Source organism: Melanotaenia boesemani, chromosome 12 (assembly GCF_017639745.1).
Source record: "Melanotaenia boesemani isolate fMelBoe1 chromosome 12, fMelBoe1.pri, whole genome shotgun sequence".
In the NCBI taxonomy this organism is placed as follows: Eukaryota; Metazoa; Chordata; class Actinopteri; order Atheriniformes; family Melanotaeniidae; genus Melanotaenia; species Melanotaenia boesemani.
Window position 1 is genome coordinate 18,738,074 of NC_055693.1, and position 24,646 is coordinate 18,762,719.

Consider the following 24,646-nt stretch of genomic DNA (forward strand, 5'->3'; position numbering starts at 1 on the left):
GATTCTCTTTGAATTTGGCTCTCGCCGGAAAGAACATGCGCAGTTTGCAGCTTGCAGCCTTCAGTCAGTGTAGCAGCTGTCCAGGGTTTGGAATTCCAACATGGCAGAGGCTGTGGCCAGTCTTCCCCTCACTAACTTGGAATGGTTTCAAATCGTAAGCAGCCACGCTTGACCGCAGCGAGCCATTCATCTCCGCTCTCACCGGATCGATGTTACGATAAACCCTGACGCTGCCCTGTCACCTACACAGGTAAGTCCCGTTCTATCAGTAATACGAACAATTTAAAAAGAGAAATGGAACAGCTCTGCACGCACAACCGCTCGCGGAGAGACGGTGTCGCGCATCGCAGGGCTGCAGCGCGGTCTGGTCTGTCTGTGTCCAGTCATTCTGCGTTTTTTTCCCGAAGCAAAAATGACTTGTCACCGCTTTAGAGAACGACTGTGTAACAGCGTTGGAGTTAGATCGACTTTGCGATTAATGTTTAACTCCCCTCGTAGTTTGAGGAGAAAGGTTCACACTCGGCTGAATACAGGTTCCCAAATAACTTTCCTGCAACGAGAAGTTTTTGCATGTCAGCCTGAATAAAACTAGCCGCAGGCGGGAGGTTCATAGATAGATGGGCTGTCATTGCGCTCTTAGTGGGGCAACTGCTGGCAAGTAATCTATTTTAAAAGTAAAGGGAGGGGGCATCACGCTGATTGAGCCCCTTCCTCTAATGGGCGGCATGAAGAATGTGTGTTTTATGTCATCTGCAGTCTCTCACATGCTTCCTATTCTCTGGTTTCAACTAGCGCAAGAAGTGACAGCATTCAGTCGTGCCTCTGTGGCTCCTGCGTCTCTGTTCAGGGCTCGTATTTAGGCTGCACGTTTTTCTTTTCTAACTGTCACGCGTGGCCAGTTTTATTCCGTTTATTTTATTCATAATTACATGGCCTAAATAAATACCTGGGGGAAGAACAAGGGGACGTTCGCTTTTTAAAGTTGTGAAATCCGATAGCTGAGCGGAAAAAGTGGCTGTAATGAGAAGCAACCTTTGGAATTCCTCCTCGTGAAAATTCCGATTCTGCTGTTTTCCTTCTCTTGTTTTTAGGCTTGAAGACATGATCACTAGCACCAGTATTTATGGTAGGACTATGTTTAATTTGTAATTATCCTCAATGTTGTTGTATTATTATTTCGTATTTGTCACATTCGGAAAAAAAGCTGTCATTGCAGCATTTTTGTCTTTGTGCATGCATGGTTCATCTTCTAAAGTTTGCTTGGTTTAAGGTTCAGAAATGTGAGGAATATAGCTCAGCGATATCATGGCACGGTGTGTAATTAATTTCACACAAGTTGCATTATCAGTTAAGTTCAGCCTCTTTAGGAATTTACTCGAATTTTGATTTAGTTTGATTTGTGTGGTTTCTGTAACAGATTTTTTATTCTTTTTCTTTCTTATTGCACTGTTTTCATGTTTTTGCATGCATAACTGACTTTACGTAAATAGATAATGAACATGACATTTTTAGTTAATGCAAATTGGCATTTAGAGATCAAATTTCAAAATCACTCCTAACATTTTTTTCTTCTCTGTCATAAATTAGCCATAAAGGAATTTTTGGGATTAAAGGAATTTATAGGACCTTTTTTTTTCTCATAATGTCATGACATTACATTGGCACAGAATCTGTCTTAATTGTAAAAATACATTATTAGAGTTATATATTCACTAGCACAATTTCACAATTATCAGCATGCATCACATAAATAATGTGTAGTTTATTCAATAATAATGCATGTGAAAGGTTACTTAAATGCTATATAGCAAGGCTGTCAATACAACAATGCTGTAATTTATTATTCTTACAAATAGTATGGTATAAGTAGTCTGTAAATATAGTCAAACACCATATGAATCAGAATTGTGATCAGTTTTATTGTATTTATGTGTGATATAGAATTACTTTTGTTTAGTTTTTGCTGGCTCACAAGTAACCCAAAATCAGAAATTTGTTTGAATTCCCTCACAAGTGAGTTCAAAAGGAATGTCAGAAATAGTTGTTTTTCTTGTTCCAGTAGCAATTATTTGTGACAAGCCAGTAAATGGACAGAAAGTCAGGAGAAGTAACAAGTTGTGTTCAGGGTCTCCTCGGCAAACACTTTGTCCTGGGTGAACCTTCTCCACCTCCGTGAAACAATTCACTTAATTGTGTTCACACATTTCATTTGCATGTTTTGCTTTGAGAGGAAATTAACATCATCAGCAGTGAAGCTGAAGTATGTTTTCACTCCTCTTCAAAAATAACAGCATCCCAGCATCCATCACTCACTGGAAAAAATGTACATTACCCCCATGTTCATTATGTTTGAGTGTTTGGTTGTAATGTGGTTTTTGTAAAGTGGGTATTACATTTTTTCTCTTGGATTTGGATGTTTTTCACTTTTGTATCTCAACCCCCCTCCATGCAAGTGTGGTGGGTTTTATTATTATAAAGAATTTTGTTTTGAGTTGCTCAGACATGGAAACTGCCATCATAACAAATTGTTTGGAGCAATAAATTATATTTTAGTCTTGAACTTTTGCTTGTGCTCTAAATCTAAATACAGTATGCAATCGCTTCAAATGTACCATCTCATAGTAATAATTAATTAAAATAATAAGCCGTATAATAAAAAAAAACACTGATGTTGCTACATGTGCACACCTACTTCAAATTAAATTTTTTTTTTGATCAAGTAAAAGTTGTTTATCATAATAAATTGAGGTAGATCTGTGTTGCAGAAATAGTCTAATTGTACTTATCAAATCTTTCTTCTGTATCTTTGATCTAAAATATTTATCACAAACTAAACAAGCACATAAATTAAGAGTTGAGCCTCTGGAAGAGTTCCATGTCTGAGCTCCTGCAGAGCGTTAGGCAATTCTTGCAGATCCTTTCTTAACTCCAGACACCTCGGGTGTGCATGGAAAGAGGCGGACAGCCCTGTGTATTCCTGATATGATAGCACCTATGATAACAATCTGAGCTGCTGCTTGACATAAATCTCTGAACAGAATTTGACAACAGATGCTGACCCCCCCCTGTTTTCATCACCCTCTTCACTGTATGACACACAGGTTGTAAAGAGAGGTGGTAAATAATAACAAGGAGCTGTGTGGAGTAAACTATATAACTGCATCTACAGAGACTTAAAAATATTAAATAATATCATTGTTATACTTAGATATTTTTACAAAACATACTGGCTGATAGTGGGTGAATCTTAACATTTCCTTTCTTGTAGTGTTATTTGATCTGGCAGAGTAAAAAATATTAAATAGCAAAAGTTAAAATAATGCTTTAAATATTTAATTTTTTTGTTACCGGGCTTTATAAGCTCTCATTGTTTCTGTGTGTTTACAGACTTTTGTCAGATCGCTTATTTTCAGATGTACCCAGACACACATAAAGAAATAATCTGGGATGTGCATCTTGAATAAAATTTGTTCTTAACAGCTTAATGTGCCCTTGTGAAGCAAATTAGCTTCTTTAAATGTTATGTCTATAATCCAAGTGATGACTAAAATTACCAGCGTAATTTGCAGCATTACTTTAGGGCAGGAGTTTCTAAAGTCGGTCCTTGAGGGCCACTGCTCTGCAGGTTTTTGATGTTTCCTGCCCCAGCACACACAAATCAGTTTGATGGGTCAACATGCTTGGGCAGAACTTGACAACAAGCTGTTAAGCCAAGTCATTTAATTTGAATAAGGTGCGTTGGATCAGGGAAACATCTAAAACCCGCAGGATTGTGGATGCCTGAGGACCACGCTTTAGGGAAATGGTATACAAAAGAACTGAAACTTCATATTTACACTAATCAGAACAATTAAAGCAAACTCTAGAATACATTGACTCTGTGAAAATGCCCCCTGGGATGTGTGGAGGGCTTTTGTAAATAGATTAAGATATTGTTAATCTTTACAGATGGATCTATTTGACAGTAACTACAAGAAATCCCATCCAAACCTTTGACTATGTTAAACCAGATCAGAGCAGGATTGTCATTCTGAAGCAGGTACGTTAAGCAGGGTCTTTGCTGTTTTTCAAATAAAAAGCAAGGGAGTCCCCACTGGAGTCAGACTCAAGCAAAAGGGACAGAAAACTCCAGTCTTTTAACATCTCCCCCCTCCCTCCTCTCTCTCTTTGTCTCTGTCTCTGTTCATCTTTCCCTCACTTGTATCCACATCTCTGTCGTTTCCCTCGTGGCAGCTTGCTATGTTATCTTTGCGTATTTCTCTCTACACTGACAATTCTCACAGTGATTTAAGTTGCACTGCATTAGAAGGTGGAGGCAGCTGTCTGTTGCTATACTGAGGGACGTGTTTGCTCTACTGCAAAGATGAAGGACCATGAATCCTTGACATCCTCCCTTTTCTTCCCTCCTCCTCTTCCTCCTACCGTCTCATTTAGACACAGTGACTGTCTGCTCAGACTTGTTTTTTTTTTTCTTTCTTTTTTTTCTTCTTCCTCTGAGTGACAGCATATAGCATAGACATTTTCTAAAATACATGTTCCTACCATCGGCTGCTTGTACTTACCCTTCATATGTCTCCTAGTTACTGGCCTGTCATGTAATTTATTTCTTGTAATTCTAGTAAAATACTCACAGGTGAAATTAGTTTTGCAGATTGTGATGTACAAAACAATGTTGACTACACATTTAAAATATCTGTTTCATTGCAGCTTGCCTCAAATAGACCTTTAGATTTCTTTGATTTGATAAAGTATATTTCTTTTTTTTATGAAAACCATAGATACAGATGGCATTCTTACCATGTGTGCTTGTGTGTGGATGTTGGTCTGTCTATCTGTTTTTCTTTGTGTTTGTAATATTTCACAAATAATTTTGTGTGCAGTTTCTTCAAGATTCAGTATTTTTTTTAAGAAACTAATCCTTCATCTATACTGCCATACTGTAAAACATAATGTGCTTATAGAGCTTAGTGTTCAGTGAATGACTGATTGTAGTAACAACACTTTCATAAGGTTTGTCGCAGGGCTGCTTTATTCAGGCCATTGCCAGGCATATTATTTACACAGAGTGCAACATTTGTTGCCTCAAACTCCTCTTTCTTCCCATTTCCAACACACTGAAACAAGGGGCTTTGTTTCATCTCCTTCACATGAGGTGTCTCTGCACTCATAAGAAGATGAGGCAGCTCAGAGCCTGTTGGGGATTGGCTAGAATAGACAATCCCCAGGTGTACTAAACTAGGTTTAGCACTAAGGCTTTTAATCTGGACTTGTAGCAGATTCATGTGCATTCATAGATTTGCCTCTGTAATTATCATTCCCCCAGTGGCAGCCAGAGAGACGTTTGCCCGAAATCACTGATGTCCTCATTACACTGTTTACATTTTAATTATAGATGTAAAAAAAATTTTTTTAACTGACCAAAACAATTTGGAAACTTAGAAATCTTCTTTTCTGCTTGAAAATAATTCGACATTTTTATCAATATGTGCACCACTGAAAATATATAGATACTATTTTATATATTTTTCTTTTGTTACTTTTTTATATCCCTTTTATGTATTTTCTAATCAAATTTATGTGGTTAACTTAGTACAATCTGGAAGAGAGTGGGATTTGTGCTACAAGTGCATGCTCTGAGGAGATATCAACTGCACTACACAACAGGATGCTATTCACCTATGAGGTATAACAACATCATGTCCTCAGGACTGAATCCACTTCCAAATCTTCAATTCATTTCTTTAACAAGATAATGAACTGTCACAGTCAAGCTTTAAGTACCCAACACTCAAAGAGTAGGATGAACAAAATCTACATTTTCATGACTAGAAAATAGCTGGCACTTTGAGCCGTCATTGTGTCTGAGTACTGTTGCTTATCATTGAATAACCTTGGTGAAGAGAGGTGTTTGTTCCTGTCCTTCTTCCAAGGTGTTTTTTTTTTTTTTTTTTTGGACATGCTGTTGGGGAGTTTCACATTGTGAGAGAACAGCCAGCCTTTCAGCCTTTCACAAGAGAATAAGAGAGAACTCAGTAATTTTTTCTGTATTGAATCGTCTCTTGTGCTCTCACACAAGCCGGTTTCTGATTAATCTGCTAATCGAGGCCACGGCTGCAGATACACTGAAGACTGCAAACAACTAGACTGATTTTGAAGTAGTGTTTCAGTCCGCAACATTTGTCAACTTTAATATGAATTGTTTTAAACAGAAATTGGTTAAAATGTCTGTTCTTTAATACAGATAATTCAGTTTGTCTTTATCACTCATACCCTCTAATAAATATTACACTTGACTGGTTGACGTCGTTTTATAGAAATATAGACAAAATGTAGAATTTTCAATACAATTTTCTTACAGAAAAATAGTCCAGTACAACCATGTTATCTGCGTCTGTTACAATGGTGAAATAATTATTTTATGATTCATGTATTGAAATACATGCCTGTATTAACTTTGATATTTATATTCTAGTGCATGCATGCGTTTGCTTTGAATATAAAAGCTCATCTTTTGACTCTTTTTCCTCCTCCCATTTATCACAGCCTATGCTAATTATCTTAAATACCAATTTGAAACAATTAGCTAAAGCGATGATCAGATGAGATGTGAGCTATCAGTGCTTTTCTTAAAGTTCTCAGAGATTCATTCATCCTCTGTGGCGTCGGGCGGCTGACAGTTTGGCCCGTTGCCAGGTGCTAGCAGCGGGAGCCTTGAGTGCCAGGGACAAGAGAGGATGGGTTGAGGTTTGCCTGATGGCGTGGAGAGGAAAGAAGAAAATCAGGGGATGAGTAGAGGAAAGGGAAGGGGGTGTGGGGGGGTGTTTATGCTGTCATGGAGGTTTAAAGTGTCAGGCTGTGGCAAGGCAGCAGGTGTCTACAGTGACATAGTGACATCAACACTGCAGTTTGTGTAAAAGAAAGGGGATACAACAGAAAAACCAGGAGAGAAATAAAACTTTCATTCTTGTGAAATTAGTACATGTACATGAATTAAATTCACATTAGATTAGAGTTTTGTTTTTGGTGTGTAATTGAATAATTCCTGAAAGTCTTGTCTGTCACCCGGTCCACCCGGTATTAGATTAAATTTTAAAAAGGAAAAAGAACAGCACACACAAAAAAAGAGTGTTCAAGAGTTCAGCATCATTGCTGAGCTTTATGAGGGCTGACACGCTTTTGTGTTCATTATCAGGAAATCACCTCAGGGAGTTGTGTTGACTTTGCATGGTCTAAAATAGCTGTTACAGTGGACTGCCCCACGCTCGCATGCTCACTTCCACTGCAGTTATCTGGGGAGGGAAGGTGGAAATACCAGTCGAAGGTTTTGCTGAGGAGAGCTAAACATAGTTTAAACTCCCACTTTCACAGAGGAAATCAAGCCATTTGTCCTGTTGCTTTGTCCAGCATGTTGCATGGGCTCAATAAAAGCCTGCATTGTGTTTAAGTCCAGTGTAATATGGTATTCTATCTGCAGAGCAAAGACCTGTTTCATGCTGTTAGCTAGTTGTTGCTGCAGTGTGTCCAACTCATTTAGCGCACAGATCATTTCTTTCTTCCTCTGTGACATAAAAACACAACTTCATTGTTAGTTTTTCGCTAATGTTCCTCTTTTTTAAAGGAAAATGTTTCAATACTATATCATTCTTGGCATTATTAGGTCCGCACACAGTCTATAGCAACATTTCTATAAATCTAGAACAATTCATTTAGTTGAAACGTGATGTTTCTGCAGCCCAAACCCTGACCGCATCGCCGCTCCCACATCTTTAAATGGATCCCATGAGTCTTCAGTTCTGTTTTTTCCATTATTCATTTCAAAACTTCCATGTAGCACAGTGAGGCTAGAGAGGTGAAAAATAATTTTGTGTTGGAAAAAAAATTGATGTAAAGCGAAGTCACTGCTTTATGCAAAGTGTGCCATGCCATGGGAGCATGCGAGCTGGTGTACTATCGGAAGAGTGAGCACTGCTTGAAAAAGGAATGGACTGTGCGTGTGTGTCCTGCCTGTGTGTATGTGTGCTCCTGTCAGTCTGTCAGTTAGGCCTAATGTGGCTCCCTAGAGGTACCTGGGGGAGACCCATCTAGCACCCAGTCAGCCTCCGCTGGCGGCCAAGTGGTGACAACGGGTTCCCACAGAGAGCGGAAGTGTCATAGCATGTATGTAAACTAGTGACAGATGACTGGAGACATGTAGCCTGTAGACACTGGTCTTGAAAGTAAAGCAGTTTTGCATCTTTGGCTTCCTTCGCTTTCATCCCACTTGAGACATCAGAGGGTGGGCAACAGGCTCCATCAGCAACACACAATACTGTGACAACAAGTCAAAGATGTGAATAAAAAAGGATGGAAATCATTTGGCACAAAAGACACATGCTCCACATAAAGGTTTCGTTTGTCTTTGAAAGGCTGTAGCAAAGGAGTGAGGGGTTTGTAGTATGCAGAGCTTCAGGCAGCTTTTCTAGGCCACAGGTCATGTGGGTCAGTGTTACACTCCCTGCAGCCTCACTTCAACCCTCGGTCTGGAAATAGAACATGCAACGTCACCCAGCCAGGAGGGAGGTAGATTCCAGACCTCAGTGGCCACAGGCTGCACATGTGGAATCTGCTTGTGTAGTTGACCCCAAGTGTTTGAAACTCAGAGTGCTCCCAGTAGGATATTGTTATTTCATGCATACCCAAATGAGCAGGGCTGTATGAATTGCCTTGTACAAAGTGGACTGGTGTACTTTCTGTTCACTACTGGTTGTTCACAATTCATCAAGGGAGCTCACACTAGCTGGAGGCAGGTTTATTTAGCAGTGTGCACATAACCTGTAAGAAAGGCAAAAACCTTACAAATAAACAGAAAAGTAAATGTTTTTTTTAATGCATATTTTAATGCCAACTGTAATAACTTACAAGTGTTTATTCATTTGGATAATTTCCACTGACAAGATATAAAATCACTATTCCTAGTTCCTAGAAACTCTCAACTTTTGATTTTTTTTAGAATCATCTAAAGGAACCTAAGATTTTTCTTTAACTTTTCCATATGTTATGCTCCTTTTGAGTTTTCTTTCTTACAAAGTCTAATAAATTTGGAGAAGACTTTGTTTAAGCATGATTACAATAACAGTAACTGTAGTCAGCATCAGTCTTTGATAATGAAGTTTTTTTTTTTTCTAATAGTGACTATTTGGGAGATCTGTAGCTTTCTATCCAGGCAAGTAAAATCTATCAGCACTGATGAGTTCATGCTCCAACGAATATATGCATGCCAAACTGTTTATTGTGAGCTCCAATAGTGCTTTTGTGCTTTTCTCTAGTCCACATGGTGCAAAGAGCCAATTCACATTTGAGCAATGGCTGACCCTTGCTTGTGTATATTGATGAGTGGGATTTGTGTCTTGATAGAATTGTGTCTAATTAATTAGCTTTTAATTGGTTGAACTCTGAACATGCAAATGCAGCACAATGCGGAACAATCATTGCTTTAAACTGCATAAAGAACTCCACATAATTAAATCAGGGAAATGTTTGACGTCTGTTTATTCTATGTGCGGTAATTTGTGCTTTGTAGTGTAAAATGCACTTCCTACTTGAGGAATGGAAGGATAACACCCAAAAGGTGTTTGTTGAACAAAGACAGTGGAGAAATATTTGAAATGCCTACCTCTCAATTTCTATTAATTATCTCATTTATTTTTCACAATTGCTTTGTGACACAAATTGACCTTTTTTCTTTCCTTCATTTCATAATCTATTAAGGAATGCTCTAGAATAATATTCATTGCACGTTCCTCATTTGTGTCAAAGCAATAAACTCTCTGAAGGCTCCGATCTCTCAACTGGCTGCCTCATAGTGGTTTATGATTGTTGTCACTATATACGCGGGCATTTCTCTTTCTTCTCTGTCATTTGCACAAATGCCTGCATTGTTACAGTATACCCTGTTACAGCATGCCTGTGAAAACATTCAGTAACAGGTAAAGCTAACAATACACAATAACAGCAATTTATAACAGCACACAGTGTTTCTGCTTCCTGGTAACCTTTTTTTCTTTGTTGTTGTTGGGTTTTTTTGCTGTTTCATTTTAAAGATTATAATTTATTAATCTAAGGAAGGACATGATTTCAGAAAATTTTTTGCAGTCAGTTGTTTTTCCTTGGTCCACATTTTCGTTACTGGTATTTTATAATTATTATTACAGTAATTGTAATTAGTGTGAAGGTTTACACTACAGTCATCACAGCCACCAGATATAAACTTTAATACCTTTGAGAGTTCCAGGTGCTCTGAAGCTGCTCTGGTGACATGTGATAAACCAACAAAGATGCTTTATGTTTTATTTTGTCTTGTTTTGGTCAGTTTTTGTGTTTGTGCTCATTTAGAAAATAATTTAATTATTACTTTATTATTCTACTGAGCTGTTAGGTGGAGCGGATTTTAAGTCACAATATGGTATTGAAAATAGAAGAATATAAGAAAATGTGATTAAGCTATCTCTACCATTCTGATTATTGAAAGTGTCCATATTATACTGTAACTTTTTTCTTTTTTTTCTTGGCAAAGGCTCAACCATTTGTTAAAAAAATTGATTTTCTGCCTTGTAATTGCTACAGGCAAAAATAAACAACAACAACAACAATAATAATAATAATCATCATGACATTTTATTAATAAATAAAACTGAACTTTTTTAGGTTTAAATTACAAATATAAATATGTCCATTGAGCTTAATTATAATGGATTTGCTTTGATATTATAGCTAGAAAACACATGTGTGTCTGAATGTTTGTTCAAAGTAAGCAACTCATATCAAGCAGGTACAGAACTTAGAAATAAAGTATGACATTCTTATTTTGTCATTTTATCGCCATATTGAGGGAAATCTATGAGGCTGTTATGATGTTATTTGATGTTTTATGATATTTTTCTACACTTTTTCAAAGCATAATTTTTCTCAGTTACATAAAGATATTAGAATCCATCTAAATCTAGACCCACCTTTAAAAGTGAATGTTATAATTCAGGTTCATGGTTCTGTGCTCACTGTGCCAGTTTAGCTCTTTGAAGCCATTGTTTGCCAGTGGGCGAACCAATCTCCTCGACAGCTTTTTCCTTGTAAAAGTTCTCCTTTATGGCTTCACTTCTTCACTTCGATAACTTTATTACAGTATAGCTGAGAGATTTCTATTTCATATTGACCTAAGATTGCTTCAGTTGTCTCATTTCACCTTTTGTCTGGCCTGTGTTGGAGAAGTAACCTTCTTTGAGACTTGCAGTCGATACCACAGAATGCTTCAGAACGCTCCTGACAGGCAAACATCCTTTCACTGATCACTCGGGCATTTTCTTTTAGAGTTCAATTTAAACTTTTAATCAGTTTAATGTGTGGGGGAAAAAAAATAGAACAACGCATGGCCTTGGCATTCGTGTTTCCATGCAATAAAGAAGACGAAAAAATCAACTGCTGAATGCCATAAATGCAATTGCATTTCAATGCAATTAAAAATGTTAAAAATTTAAACAAGTTTACCTTTCAGTTTTTGTTGGTTTGAGTTTTTGTTAGTTCTTTTTCATTAGGTATGTTTGCTTATTCCCATTGTTATTCTGAGTAATGCTTTGATGTTTTTGCAAATGCATTGTCTGATACTGGTATTATTGTTGTTTTTGTTATTAGGCTTTTTTTACACTTTTATTGTGTTATTTTTCTGCCTTACACATATTCTTATAGTACTTGAAAACCACAAAAGGAAGCAAAAGCCACAGGATGTGTTCTGACCTTCTGAGTTACAATATTGTTTTTTCATCCACATATATTTGCCTAGGAGACCACAGTTCAATTGCTTTTAGTACCATTGTGTCCTTTTTGTTCTTTTTTCCTTTTTCTTCTCATTGATTTAGCTCTCTTCCTTCAAGTTAGAAAAAGATTGTGGTTGGGATATAAATACAGTTTACAATGAAATGCACGTTTAGGTCAGATTTATCTCCACAATGTATTTTTTATTTATATATTTTTTCTTTTTCACAATGTCATTTTGTACCTCCTGTAACCAGGTTATCATGGTTAAGTATAATGGTTGGATGTAATTTCAGTTGTGAATTGGACCAGTGAACAAGACAATTTGTTCATTTCCGGTGGGCCAGTAGGTGTGTAAATCAGATGACTCAGTATGATGAAACCACTGCCTTCCAGTTTAAGTCAAGATGTCCATGTTCAACTCATTCTAGTCTTCCTTGGGGTAAGTGAACTTTGGGTGGTGAAGATGTTAGTGAGTAGCTTTTGGTCAATGAGGCCTCGTGTAGCAGGGTCACAATCTGCTTCTCCTCTCACTTGAAGTGTGTAAGTGATCCCCTGAGAGGCAAAGTAGCCAAGTTCATAAAGGCTTGGAAAAAAAAAATATATATATATATACGCCTTCTACAGTATATGTGCTCTAAGGTTAAACAAGCTTCACCCACTGCTTGAGTTCAACAACTGTGTTCTTTTAACTAACAAGCCATTTGAGTATTCATCAGTATAATGCACTGCAGAATACTATAGAGTCCAGTCTCATGTAGTTGTCTTAATTTTAATCAAGTTCTGCTAGTGTGTACTGGGCTGTTACTTTAACATGTGTGGATTTAGCTTTACTTATGGCAGTAATGGAAGTTGTTGCCTCAAGGGCTTCGTGGCCTGAAGAATTGTGGTTTAATGAGCATCATTGAAACAGAGAAATGACAGCTCAACCTCACAATTTACTGGATTACTGAGAAATATGAGAAATACAGCATAGTTTATCATTAAACTTAACCCAAAAGGGACTGTAGGTTATCCAGTGTATGCAACTACTGCATTATGCAATTAAATTTGCATTTCAAACTGTATGTATTCAGTAGGAGTCATTGTAAACTGTATTATCCTGCAGAATACTTGGCTTTCAGCTAACATCAAAATATAATCCTCTTGTTAAATTGTGTGCATACATAAATTGTATCATAAATGTAAAATGTGTAAAGTAATTTGAGGGCTAAAATAACATTGTGTACATTGTGTAAATATTGTATACAATCTGGAGAAAAGACTGAAATTATCATAATATTCTAGAATTGAACATAAATTTGTCTGTGTCATTTTATATGAGTTAATTTCCTACATGTTTGCAGTATTTAAAGCATTGCAATCTTTCTGGGAGGGCAGCCCTCGGTTACCTCCTTTGAATTGTTTTGTTTAAGTGATTCAAAATCCAAAATAAGAAAAAATAAAATTATTTTTGTGTGTGAGGACATCTCATCTGCTTTGTGCTGGTAAACCAGTTTGTCCCAATAAAAGCTCTTATAGCTACTGTTAAAATAATGCAATGCTTTATTTTTTTTGTAACCTTTTTGTGGTTCATTTAATAATTCTGCAACTAGTTTTCAAGCCTGGGGGAAAAACAAACAAACAAACAAAAAAAAAAAAAACAACATAGAGGTGTTTGTCCTTGCACTAACGGCTGTTCACGAATTTTAAGGAAATATCATTTTTTATGATTTTTATCTTTTCTTTTTTACTTCTGCTTAGTGTTTGGGTTAAGTTAAAGGACTTTCATTTTTAAGTTTGCAATAATAAACATCCAGTTATGATTATAAAACATGATCTAAAATCTTTATAGGAAAACAAACATTTATAAAGTCCAGCTTTCTGATGTCCTTTCATCCTGCTGAAATCTCCCCCTTCTTGCGTCTTGTGACCTCCCCACCCCCACTACACCAGTGGTGCATGTGATGTAAGTAGGTGAAATAATAATTTGTTAATATCTTTAGCTGTTTAACTCTAGTATTTGGGTTTAAGTGTTGTGTTATTAGTGATTAGAAGCAATGCTGTATGTTGTAGATCTTTAACAATAACTAGGGGAATAGTCAAGCACCTAGTCAAGCAGTGGCTTAGTTGTAGTTTAGAATTATTTAACACCCATCTTTATTGTCATTCTTGTTTGCATCCAGGGATACACCCTGGATTCATCTCATCATGTCACCATAAGAGTAGTCAGAAATGTCATTCTTCTGCTATGCTTTTTTCTTGTAAGATTCAAATAATTTCTAGATGTCAAATACGATGATGCCTTGTAAATGTTGGCTGTTAGATGTGTTTTATTTGTGTTTATGGTGCAAGCAATGATAATTGATGTTATATACTTTCACTGCTATATCTGAACAATGCATCCAGCAAGTGGGCCAACTTGGCACACTGCCTGTACAGAAATGGTGCACACCCACTATGTTGTTTTCTTTCTGGCATTGATGCTGAAGTCTTGCTATGGCTGACAGACCTGCAGTAAAACCATAGTCAACATGAATTTAATGGTACAATCAGGTCATCCACCAGGTTTATACCACACAATATTCAATCTGCGGCTCTGTGTGCTGACATAATTACAACTAGAATGTTAAATTGTAGGTTTAGTTTTGTATTGATTAATCTTTACACCTCTGGTCCCTCGTCCAGGACAATTTCCTGTTATCAAAATGCAGCCCAGCTCTACATGACACAGCAACAGGAACTTAAAATTTCAACTTATCCTTGTAAATATTTATTAGGAAATTTATAAGTTTAGAATGTATGTGTTTCAGTATTTTTTGTTTCTTTTTTCCTTCTTATTGATTTGTATGTTGATGTTTAGAGTGAATTACGTTGAGCTACTTCTTGTATATATTAGTCTGGTGTGTATGGATACAGAAACATATTGTATGAACTTGAATAAAGGTGAAAACTATTCCTACTATTTGCTGTGTGTAACTTCCTTAGCTTTTGTGTATATCGAAGTATAGATGAGCCGTTTAGGTTACTTTGAGTTTGTGTTATATATCTACCAGCGAACTGGCTCCTCATGAAGCTGCAAGCTTGTGAAGTTGATCAAAAAGAACTAAGAGTGGTATCCGCATCTTACCACACTTTCAAGATAAGCAGAACGTTGTCTACTCATTAATCAATCAATAAAAAAATAAATGTGAATGTGGCTCTTGTTTCTAAAATTGGCCGTTTAGGTTTTGGCTTTGTGAAACTGAGACCTGTTGCTTTAAACCTTAATTATTTCAAATGAAGAAATGTATTCCTATTCAGTTATTAATAATTTGTTTATTATTTTATACTTTAGCAATTCCTATCTATTTATCTCAAATTATGGGTGGTTTAGATTTTTTTTTTTTTTTTTTTTTTTTTTTGGAGTTAAATCCGGTATGGGAAGTGTTTCAAACATGATAGATGCAGGTATCCACTTTGATAATGAGGTTTGTGATTGGCAGTGATTACATGTGTGAAGCCAGTTAGGAACATCAAAGCTCGAAAAAACTTTCTGGTTGGTCATCAGTGGATTGGGATCTGAAGATGAATGAACTTGCCTTTGTTGATGCTCCCTCGTTGCAGTTGAAAGAAACTGTTGACTTCGTGATTATGTGTCAGATGTTTGCTGCCCTCCCGAGGTGCAGCCAGTGGCAACAAGGTTTATCATGCAGGTAACAATAATAAGTTTTCCTTGACCCACTGAATTTTTTCTGTGGATTTGTGATAAACCTTCTATTAAGTCATGCTGGATTTTTTTAATATAGACATTTAAAATTTAATATTGTTGCATGAACATATAATATACATTTATTATGCCAAGCATAATTATTTTTTGTAAGAAAAAAAGTTGGGTAACTCCCAGATTCATTGCTACTTAAAATCCTGGAGATTCAGATGCATCACATCAGCAAAAAATGCCTGGTGCACTGAGAATTTTTGAGGATCCTTTTTAATTCAAGTACCAGAGACTTCTCATGTACCAGAGAGTACTCATGGTGCGATTCAAAGATTTTTTGGAGGCCTTCAGAAATACTACTGTTATTCATATAGATCTATCTATCTATCTATCTATCTATATATCTAAAATGATTATGTATTTTAGGTCAGTCAAACTATTAAATTTTTATCTGATTAATCACAGGATAGCTGTGGAATAATCATGATTAATCTCATTTCAAGCACTTCAAGCTAGAGGTGCTTCACCAAGAAGAACAACCCCATGTTTCTTTTCGTCATTGTAGCCAGGCTGACTAGGAGTTACAGCACTGTCGAGTCATCCATTCCGTTAACTCTTAGCTGCAATGACTTTGTGAGTTTCTCTATACACAAAATTGTTTCTGTTAGTGAAAAAATCCTTCAAATATCCTTCCCACTATTGATAATGTGGATTTGTTTTAGTTGAATCACAATGAATTTGCTTGAATTGATTAAAGAATTCAAGTTAATTCATTGTAAAATGCCCTGAGATGACTTTGTTGTGAATTGGCACTATACAAATAAAGCTGAATTGAATTGAATAAAAGCATCAGGGTGTAAATGCTAGGACTACTTTTCTGGGCATGGACCACTCACAATCAAAGAATCCACTTTGAATTTGGTTATATTCTGTTCAATTTTATTTTATTTTAAGAGTGCTTTAAGAAAATGTGAGACCATCTGTCCAAAGATTTAAGCTGAATAAGAGGTGGACCAACCACATGATAATAATCCCAAACATTCATGTACATCGACTAAATAATGGCTCAATAGATAGAAATGGAGATCTCTGGAATTTCCCAGGCAAAGCCCAGATCTTAATCCTATATCAAGATGTGTGGGGATTAAAGACAAGCTGTGCGCTCAACAAAAACCAAAAAAAAAAACTCTTAAATATCAAACAGCTGAAAGAACTGTTGGTCTATGCCAGACAGTTAGCCTATTATAGGAAACATAATAAATCATTTTAGCAAAAGGAGGAAGTGGCAGCTATTAGGCCTTAAGGTTTCCTAATCTAAGATTCATTAAACATCTTTGTCAGTTTCTGTCACAGATTGATTTTTTTTTAATTGGTGATGTAATTATATCACTTTTATCAATAAATATGATTGAGAGGAAGATAAAGTATTAATCCATTAATATTTCAGAATAAAACATTATATATAATTTATATGTTTGTGATTGATAAATTCAAAACTGAAAACATACAAATCTGGTGGAGCAATGATTACAACTTAATTCAGGTAATGTTTAAAGTGAGCATGTAATATACCATTATTTTTTTAAGGTTTTTATCATTTTACCATAAAGTAGCATGTCAGCCATTTGTTAAAATAGAATCACTTTTATTGTTATTTCTTCAAGGAAATTGGCAAAGAAAATACAAAGAAATATTTTCCATGACTTTTTCTTCGTGATAACATAAAAGGGTTAACTGCAGCAGCAACATTGTCTTGAATGAACATTGTTATAAACTTTATTCTAAATCAGGACTTCAGCTAAGATTTTAAAATATAAAATATATTTAAACTTTTCACCTTTATACCCAGTCTGTTGTCATCATTAAGACATTGATGTTTTTTTGCCAATCAAATAATAATTTTTCTCAAAATTCAGCCACATCTAATCCAATTAATTGTTATTCAACAAGATAATTCACTGTATTAAATCACATGTATTACGTGTGATTATGTGAATGTAAGTTGTATAACTTCTTCCATATAAAGAAATTTAAAGGCATATGTTTGATTTTGATGTTAACTAAAGGCATTCCAGATGTTTTGTAAAGGTGCTTTAAATTGCTAACTTTGTGTTCACTAAGCTGACGTGGTAGCTGTTTTTTTTTTTTTTTTTTGTGGTTACATAAAAAGGTCTTGTCAGAAGGAGTTGTTTGTTTAACTGGCAGGTTGACTGCAACACACATACTATAACGTCATGCTTCAGTTATTTTCTATGATTGATTGGAATATAATCCACTGGGATCAGTGGACTTTAAAAGTGTGGACATATGTAGTAATTTGCTGCCATGGCTGGTCACAATGTGAAATGTATGGGCAAAAGCCCTGGAAAAGACAGTGACTGAGGAAGGCATATCTTTTCTAAATGAGGGGTTAAATGGCACCCTGCCATCTAAAGATTGGAATTACTGCCACATGGAGCTCTAAATTGAGTTTAAATAGTCTTAACTTGATATGTGAGATGAATGACTGCCTGTAGCCATACCGATTACCATTTCACATTGTATTAGAATGTTTCACCACACCCCTACTAAGACTCTCTCCAGTGAATCTGAATATGAACATGAGCTTGTTTTTATTTATAAACATAATTACTGTCTGTCTGCAATATTTGCACGCTTGTCAAGTAGAGAGTTCTGTGTGCAGAATAAAAGCAAATACTGCCATAATTATGTTTACGTCCAGCACTAAAAATCCCATAGTTGTAATGATCAGTAATTATAAATACTTTTTCTGTATGTCTACTGCCTCAGCTGGGACTATTGTGTGGTGTGAAGTGCAGAGTTTGTGCAGCTTAATTATGACATTGTACATGGTTAGATGTACTAGTCTGCTTCAGCTACAGTTTTCAGTGTGTAATCGTGCTCAAGTCTGACTTTAAAGAGCTCATTACAGTTAGTTTTCTAAAGAGTGGCTTATTAAACACAGTTACCTAATAAGCATCTTTGGTGATGCAAATTGGTAAAAATGGTAATGAGTCTGATTAAGCCACGTTTCAATTAAGACAGTTTTCACCACCCCATCACACACACACACACTTCTCGCTTAAGCCACTAATTTTCCCTCTCATAAGCAAAAGAAGGGAGGAAAATCCAGCTCTATGCTTGGGAACCTCCTGGAAGGCATTTTGCTTCCACTCTCTCTCTTCCTCTCCCTCATACACACATACCATACTGCACATACTCAGAAAAAGGGAAAGAAAAACCATTCTGCCACCTCTTCGCTTCCTTTCAGCAGCACTGTAATGAATAGAGAATTGTGCAAGCGGTGGTCCAATTTACGCGCAAGGAAATTGGATGGACAGAGTGGAGGCCCACTCTTGTTTGCTTAAAAACAGCCCGGGCTGCCAGATTAATAGTTCCCAAAAAGGTCAGCATCTCTGTTTCATCGATGATGATCACTGAACCAGACATTAAACACCACAGCACAGAATGACACCACAGCATCATCACACATCAAATGGCTCACAGCTACCTGCTTTACTTTTCATTGAAAAGTGGGAAATTGTACACACAATTTACAACATTACTTAATAGCAGCAATGGTTCCAAATGTTTTTATTTATTTATTTAAGAAGTATTTATTTTATTTAAGAAGAATTTATTTCTTACCAGGGGATTATTCAGATCTTTCTTAAAAACTCCAAAAATTGGCCACATTCTAGAGAAATGAATAAATACATTTTAGAAGAAGTCTCCCTCTAATAATCATTGTAGAATTTATCCTTGAGGATTATTTACGACCATGAATTGACAAATAGGAAACAGTCTAACAAAAGCCCTTTTTGTTGATGGCTGATCAGTGGAATTTGAGCTCATGTCCCGAGGCTATCTAAAACATTCCACCAGCAGATCGCTTTGTAATTACACCGTTTCAAAGAGGGACAAAGGAACCTGTGGATGTTGTTTTTTAAATTTCTATGCAGGTAGAATACAGTGCAAATTTTACCACAAAACCAGAGTACCAAATTATTATCATAATGCAATGTATGCATGAACGTGTGTGTGTGTATTTAAGGAGGTGGGTGCTATGTTTGGAATTCTTTATCAATGTCTTTGTACTAATTAAACTATATAGTTGTTGTTTACATTTTGTACTATATAAATTTTTAATAGGATATTTAAGATTTTTTCACGTTTTTTTTACTTGCACAGAAAAAAAATGACAGCGTCATTGCATCACGCAGTGCTAAATATTTATGTTACATAATATACTCTCCATGTTGTGGAACTGCAAGATGTCAGTATTTTTTAGTGTTGGTATATGAATAAACTTTTTACCAAGTAAGAATAAATTATTTTCTACATAAAGTCTGTTAGAGAGTTAGCATCATTCTGTAATTTGTTCACTTTGAATGATTTCCTCTCATGCTCAGTGAGCTCAAGCGTACTTCGCAAGTAATTCCTCCTTGATTGTCCAAAGTGGTACGTTGTTTACCGAAGGTTTATAACACAGGAATGTGGGCTCGGTGTGGGATGTGTGCAATTTTGTTATTGACAAAATTGGCCTTGAGTGTTAAGGAACTCTACTGAATGATTTTTACAAGAGCCATTATCATGCTACTCTCAGTTCAATGTCAGTAATGACTGGGATTCTTAGCTGACAATACAGTGCAAGTTGCTATTTCCCTAACACTATTTTAAATGTTGGAAATACTTCCGTTATTCATATAGATCTCTCTCTCTCTCTCTCTCTCTCTCTCTCTCTCTCTCTCTCTATCTAGCTATCTTAGGTCAGTCAAACTATATATATATGTATATGTATATATACACGCACACACACATACATATCATGCCTGGCCTAGAATATAGTGAGTAATCACTGACATTACTTTGTATTCTCAAGAGTTTAATTACTTTGATTCAAGCATATTCAAAACCCAGTTTATCTGAAAAAATATATATTTTTGCATGCATTTGTTTTTCTTGGTCGTGAACTTTTTTTTTTTAACTGTTCATCCACAGGCTTCCTTATTTTCCTGCTTATTCTTATACGTATAGGGGGATTATTAGCTTGGATGGTTGACAACCATGTGAGCCATAGCATGGATCTCTTTGACTAAAACATTGTAAATTAACACAATTAGCGCAGCATCATCCTGCTAATTAGCTGCTGGTGTCTGGTGTAGCGTGTTGGCAAATGGCTGGGAGGGAGTCAGAAGGGAACTTACATACAAACACTGCCTTTGTAATCTGCCTCTGGACAGTGGTTGTTTGTTGTTCAAATTCTGGGATATGGATTTAACCTACTGAAGGATGAAGAACAGCAGTGTAGCAGCAGCTTAAGAAAAACAGACATATTTTAACAGGCAGGAAATCTTTCCTTAAGTGCATCATCTCTCAAATCTTTGTGTAGCTCTTGGTCAGATTAGTGATGATGAAAGATGTGAAAGACTGCACAGTGCCTCAGATTGTTTTGAGCTGTAATCTCTAATAGGCCACATTCAGAAGGGCGACATCATATTCTCTGATAATCCCAGAGGAAAAGATGACATCATGAAGTAAAACTTTTATTTCCAGATTGACTTTAGGATTTAACTTGATTATTTCTGTCATTCAAACCCTTAAGGCCACATAGAGAGGCTGAGCGAGGCTGCAGAGAAAAAGACAAGTGAAGCATGTTTTTTTCCCCACTCACTCTGTCGATGAGGAAGCAGTAGGCAGACTCGATGTGGATGTAATTCATGCTGGGCTGAGAGCTTTGTGTGATGAAAGCAACAGAGCGCTGCCAAGGAAGATTGCTTTGCTGCTCTCCTCCAAGCAGATTTGAAACTGTCTCAGAATGCCTCAGATGAGAGTTGGATTATAGACTGACCTGCAATGTCTGTGTCACTCTGCTCTGTGTTGTGTGGATTATACCACAGTAACCAGGTGTTGGGTCCCACATCCTCATACTGGCCATGATTTGTATCCAGTTAGTGTTGTCTGTTTTTCCCAGATGAAAGACAGATTATGAAGCAAGTTGTTTTTTTGTGTTTTTATTTTTTTTTTTTTTTATAGCCATTCTTCATCTAAGCAAGAAAGGAAAAAAAAGGATTTTTTTCTCTTTATCTTTAAATTTCTACTTGGAGGTTATTACAAAATATGCATGAATACCAGGATATTCATTTAAAATGATTATGAATCTTTATAAATGCTTACTTTGACATATTTCTCCTTTATTCGGAATATCTAGGTCTAAAGATGCAGTGGACCCCGGAGCATACACAATGGGCAGAGCAACACTTTGACATCTCATCCACTACCCGCTCGCCAGCACACAAAGTGGAGGCCTACCGGGGGCACTTACAGCGAACATACCAGTATGCGTGGGCAAACGATGACATCTCTGCACTGACTGCCTCCAATCTGCTCAAGAAATATGCAGAGAAGTACTCTGGGATCCTAGAAGGCCCAAATGAAAGAGCCCTGCTGTGCTCCTACTCTGATAACACCACCACTGGACTCATGAATGGACGAAAGTCAGAGAATGAATCCTGGCAGGAGGGGATTTACCCAATGAACTGTGCTCCAGATGTTATATCTGTGAGCAAAGCTGGAATGACAGCTGCCCTACCCCCTACAGACGCGTCAGCTAGCATAGGCAGCTCCCCAGGGGTGGCCAGCAGCTTGTCTGAGCCCAGCTATTCCAGCAGTAACTGTGGGAGTCACCCAGCCACCACTCTTCACTCGGGCCTCCCCTCTCAGGAATATACTGCCAGCTACAATGGTTCCTACTTGCATTCTAGCTACAGCAGCCAGAGTACCCCAGCCCTCCCCTCCCCACACCCCTCTCCTTTGCACAGTGCTGGGCTGTTACAACCACCTCCCCCACCTCCTCCTCCTGCTTTAGTGCCAAGCTATAATGCTGGGTCTCCAAACCTTCCCAACTACAATTATCCTCCAACAGGGTATGCTTCACAGACTGCTGTGGGTCCTGGTTATAGCCCTGGGGGAGCACCTCCCCCTTCTGCTTATCTACCGTCCGGTATTGCAGCCCCTACGCCAATACCTCCCTCAACATTGCCTGGCTACACCTACCAGTCCCATAATCATACACCAATTGCACCTACACCTTTGAATGGCAGCACATCCAACTCATTAAAACGAAAAGCTTTCTACATGAGTGGACATGGAGATATGAGCTCTAGCTATGGTAATTTCAACTACAGCCAACAGCGCTCCTCACAGAGCCCACTGTACAGAGTAGCAGACAGCAGTGTGTCAGACTCAAACAGAGGCAGTAGCTTTGAAAGAAATACTGAGGCATCAACTTTAGCTTTTAAGCCAACCAAACAGCCAGTGGCCTCTGATCAGCCACGAAAATTTAACTTACACTCTGGCAGAGCACTAAGTCCTCCGTCCTACGGATCAACCAAAAGCTCTGCAGAGGATCTCAGATCCGGTGAGCCCTACTCTAAATTTGGATCTCCCATCATGAGTGACCAAACTGAAGAGCACAGACAGCACCTCTCTCACTCCCTAACAGGGTCCGATGTAGGTACATCTACCTCGTCCATCCACGCTGCAGAGGAACAACTGAAGAACAGTGATTCCAACCTGGTGGAGATGGTGACCACTGAAATCCTTCAGCAGGGCTCTCCAGTGGACTGGAGTGACATTGCAGGTTTGGAAATGGCCAAAGCAGCAATCAAAGAGGAGATACTTTGGCCTACTTTAAGGCCTGATATGTTTAGTGGACTTGCCACATTACCTCGGAGCCTCCTTTTATTTGGACCTCAGGGAACTGGCAGATCAATGCTGGCACGTTGCATGGCCAGCCAGCTGGGGGCTGCATTTTTGCGATTGAGCAGCTCAGCACTGGTGACCAAGTGGCTTGGGGAAGGGGACAAGATCATCCAGGCTTCTTTCCTTGTAGCACGATGTCGCCAACCAGCAATAGTCTTTATCAGTGATGTGGATCTGTTGCTGTCAGTCCAGCTCAGTGAGGAGAGCCCAGTAAATCACCTCAAGGCTGAGCTCCTCATACAGCTTGACAGTATTCTGACCTCTGCTGAAGACCATGTTCTTGTGGTCTGTTCCACCAGTAAGCCTGAAGAAATCCCAGAAAACCTACGGAGGTATTTTACTAAGCGATTGCTCATTCCCTTGCCTGATGGGACAGCGCGCCATCAGATAATCAGTCAGCTGCTTTCACTGCACAACTATTGTCTTAGTGACAAAGAGATGTCACTGCTGGTTCAACGAACAGAGGGATTTTCAGGACTGGATGTTGCCCAGCTGTGCCAAGAGGCTCTAGTTGGTCCTCTCCATGGCATGCCTGGTGCTGATCTGTCAAACATGCACCCTAGTCAGATGAGACCAGTCTCTTACCAAGACTTTGATAATGTGTTTTGCAAATTCCAACCCAGTATATCACAAAAAGAGCTTGACATGTACACTGAATGGAATGAAATGTTTGGCTGTAGTCAATGAAAGAGACCCATCAACACAATTTGTTTAAACTCAGTTGTTGAATACAAATGTGTTTGGCCTTCAGTGTGCAATAAAATAAGAAAAAAACATGACATTAGCATACATTAAAGGGTATAGTGTTTGCCCTTATAGGCTTCTAACTGAGGACCACCTGTAAGACATCACACACTGTTTAAATTCAATTAACACACTTTATATGGCACATACTCATTTACTTGGAAAGGATGCCCCCAATTTTTGTATATATATATATATATATATATATATATATGTATATATATATATATATATACACACACATATATATATATATATATATATATATATATATATATAATATGTATGTGTACTGCTGATCTTGAGATTTTGTTGCTATCAAGTGCCTGAGATGGTGCTGGTTAAGTTTTTATTTTTCTATTTTTCATCACAATCTTCAATGGTGGTATGTGTTAATATTTAAAAAAGGCTTTACAAAATAAAAAAAAAACTAATTTTTTTTAATTGTAAAGGTGTTTTTCAGCTATGTCTGTTTTGTGCTCTTTGTGAACCACTGTGGTTAATTTGAGCTGAATTATTGGCATTATTTGTCATTGGGCTTCATTATCTTGCGGTTTTTGTGTGTGTAAGTAACAACAATATCACACTTTTTATTTCTTTTTTTAGGCTGGAACAGTGAAATTTGTTTTTGTGTAAACTTACATTTGTTTGGTGTATTATCCTTTCCTCTGTAAA

General features: G+C 37.3%; 1 protein-coding gene across 2 annotated transcripts; it reads left to right on the plus strand.

Moving 5' to 3' along the window:
* fign (fidgetin) lies at nucleotides 1-24,158 on the plus strand. Of its 2 annotated transcripts, none has more exons than XM_042002758.1 (2): nucleotides 1-250; nucleotides 21,675-24,158. In XM_042002758.1, exon 2 carries the CDS (start codon nucleotides 21,683-21,685, stop codon nucleotides 23,912-23,914), a length of 2,232 nt encoding a protein of 743 aa, XP_041858692.1. In that variant the 5' UTR covers nucleotides 1-250; nucleotides 21,675-21,682; the 3' UTR covers nucleotides 23,915-24,158. The 2 variants fall into 2 exon arrangements, with proteins under 2 accessions (XP_041858692.1, XP_041858691.1); XM_042002757.1 differs by lacking the exon at nucleotides 1-250 and adding an exon at nucleotides 835-1,126.
* Nucleotides 24,159-24,646: the final 488 nt, after the last annotated feature.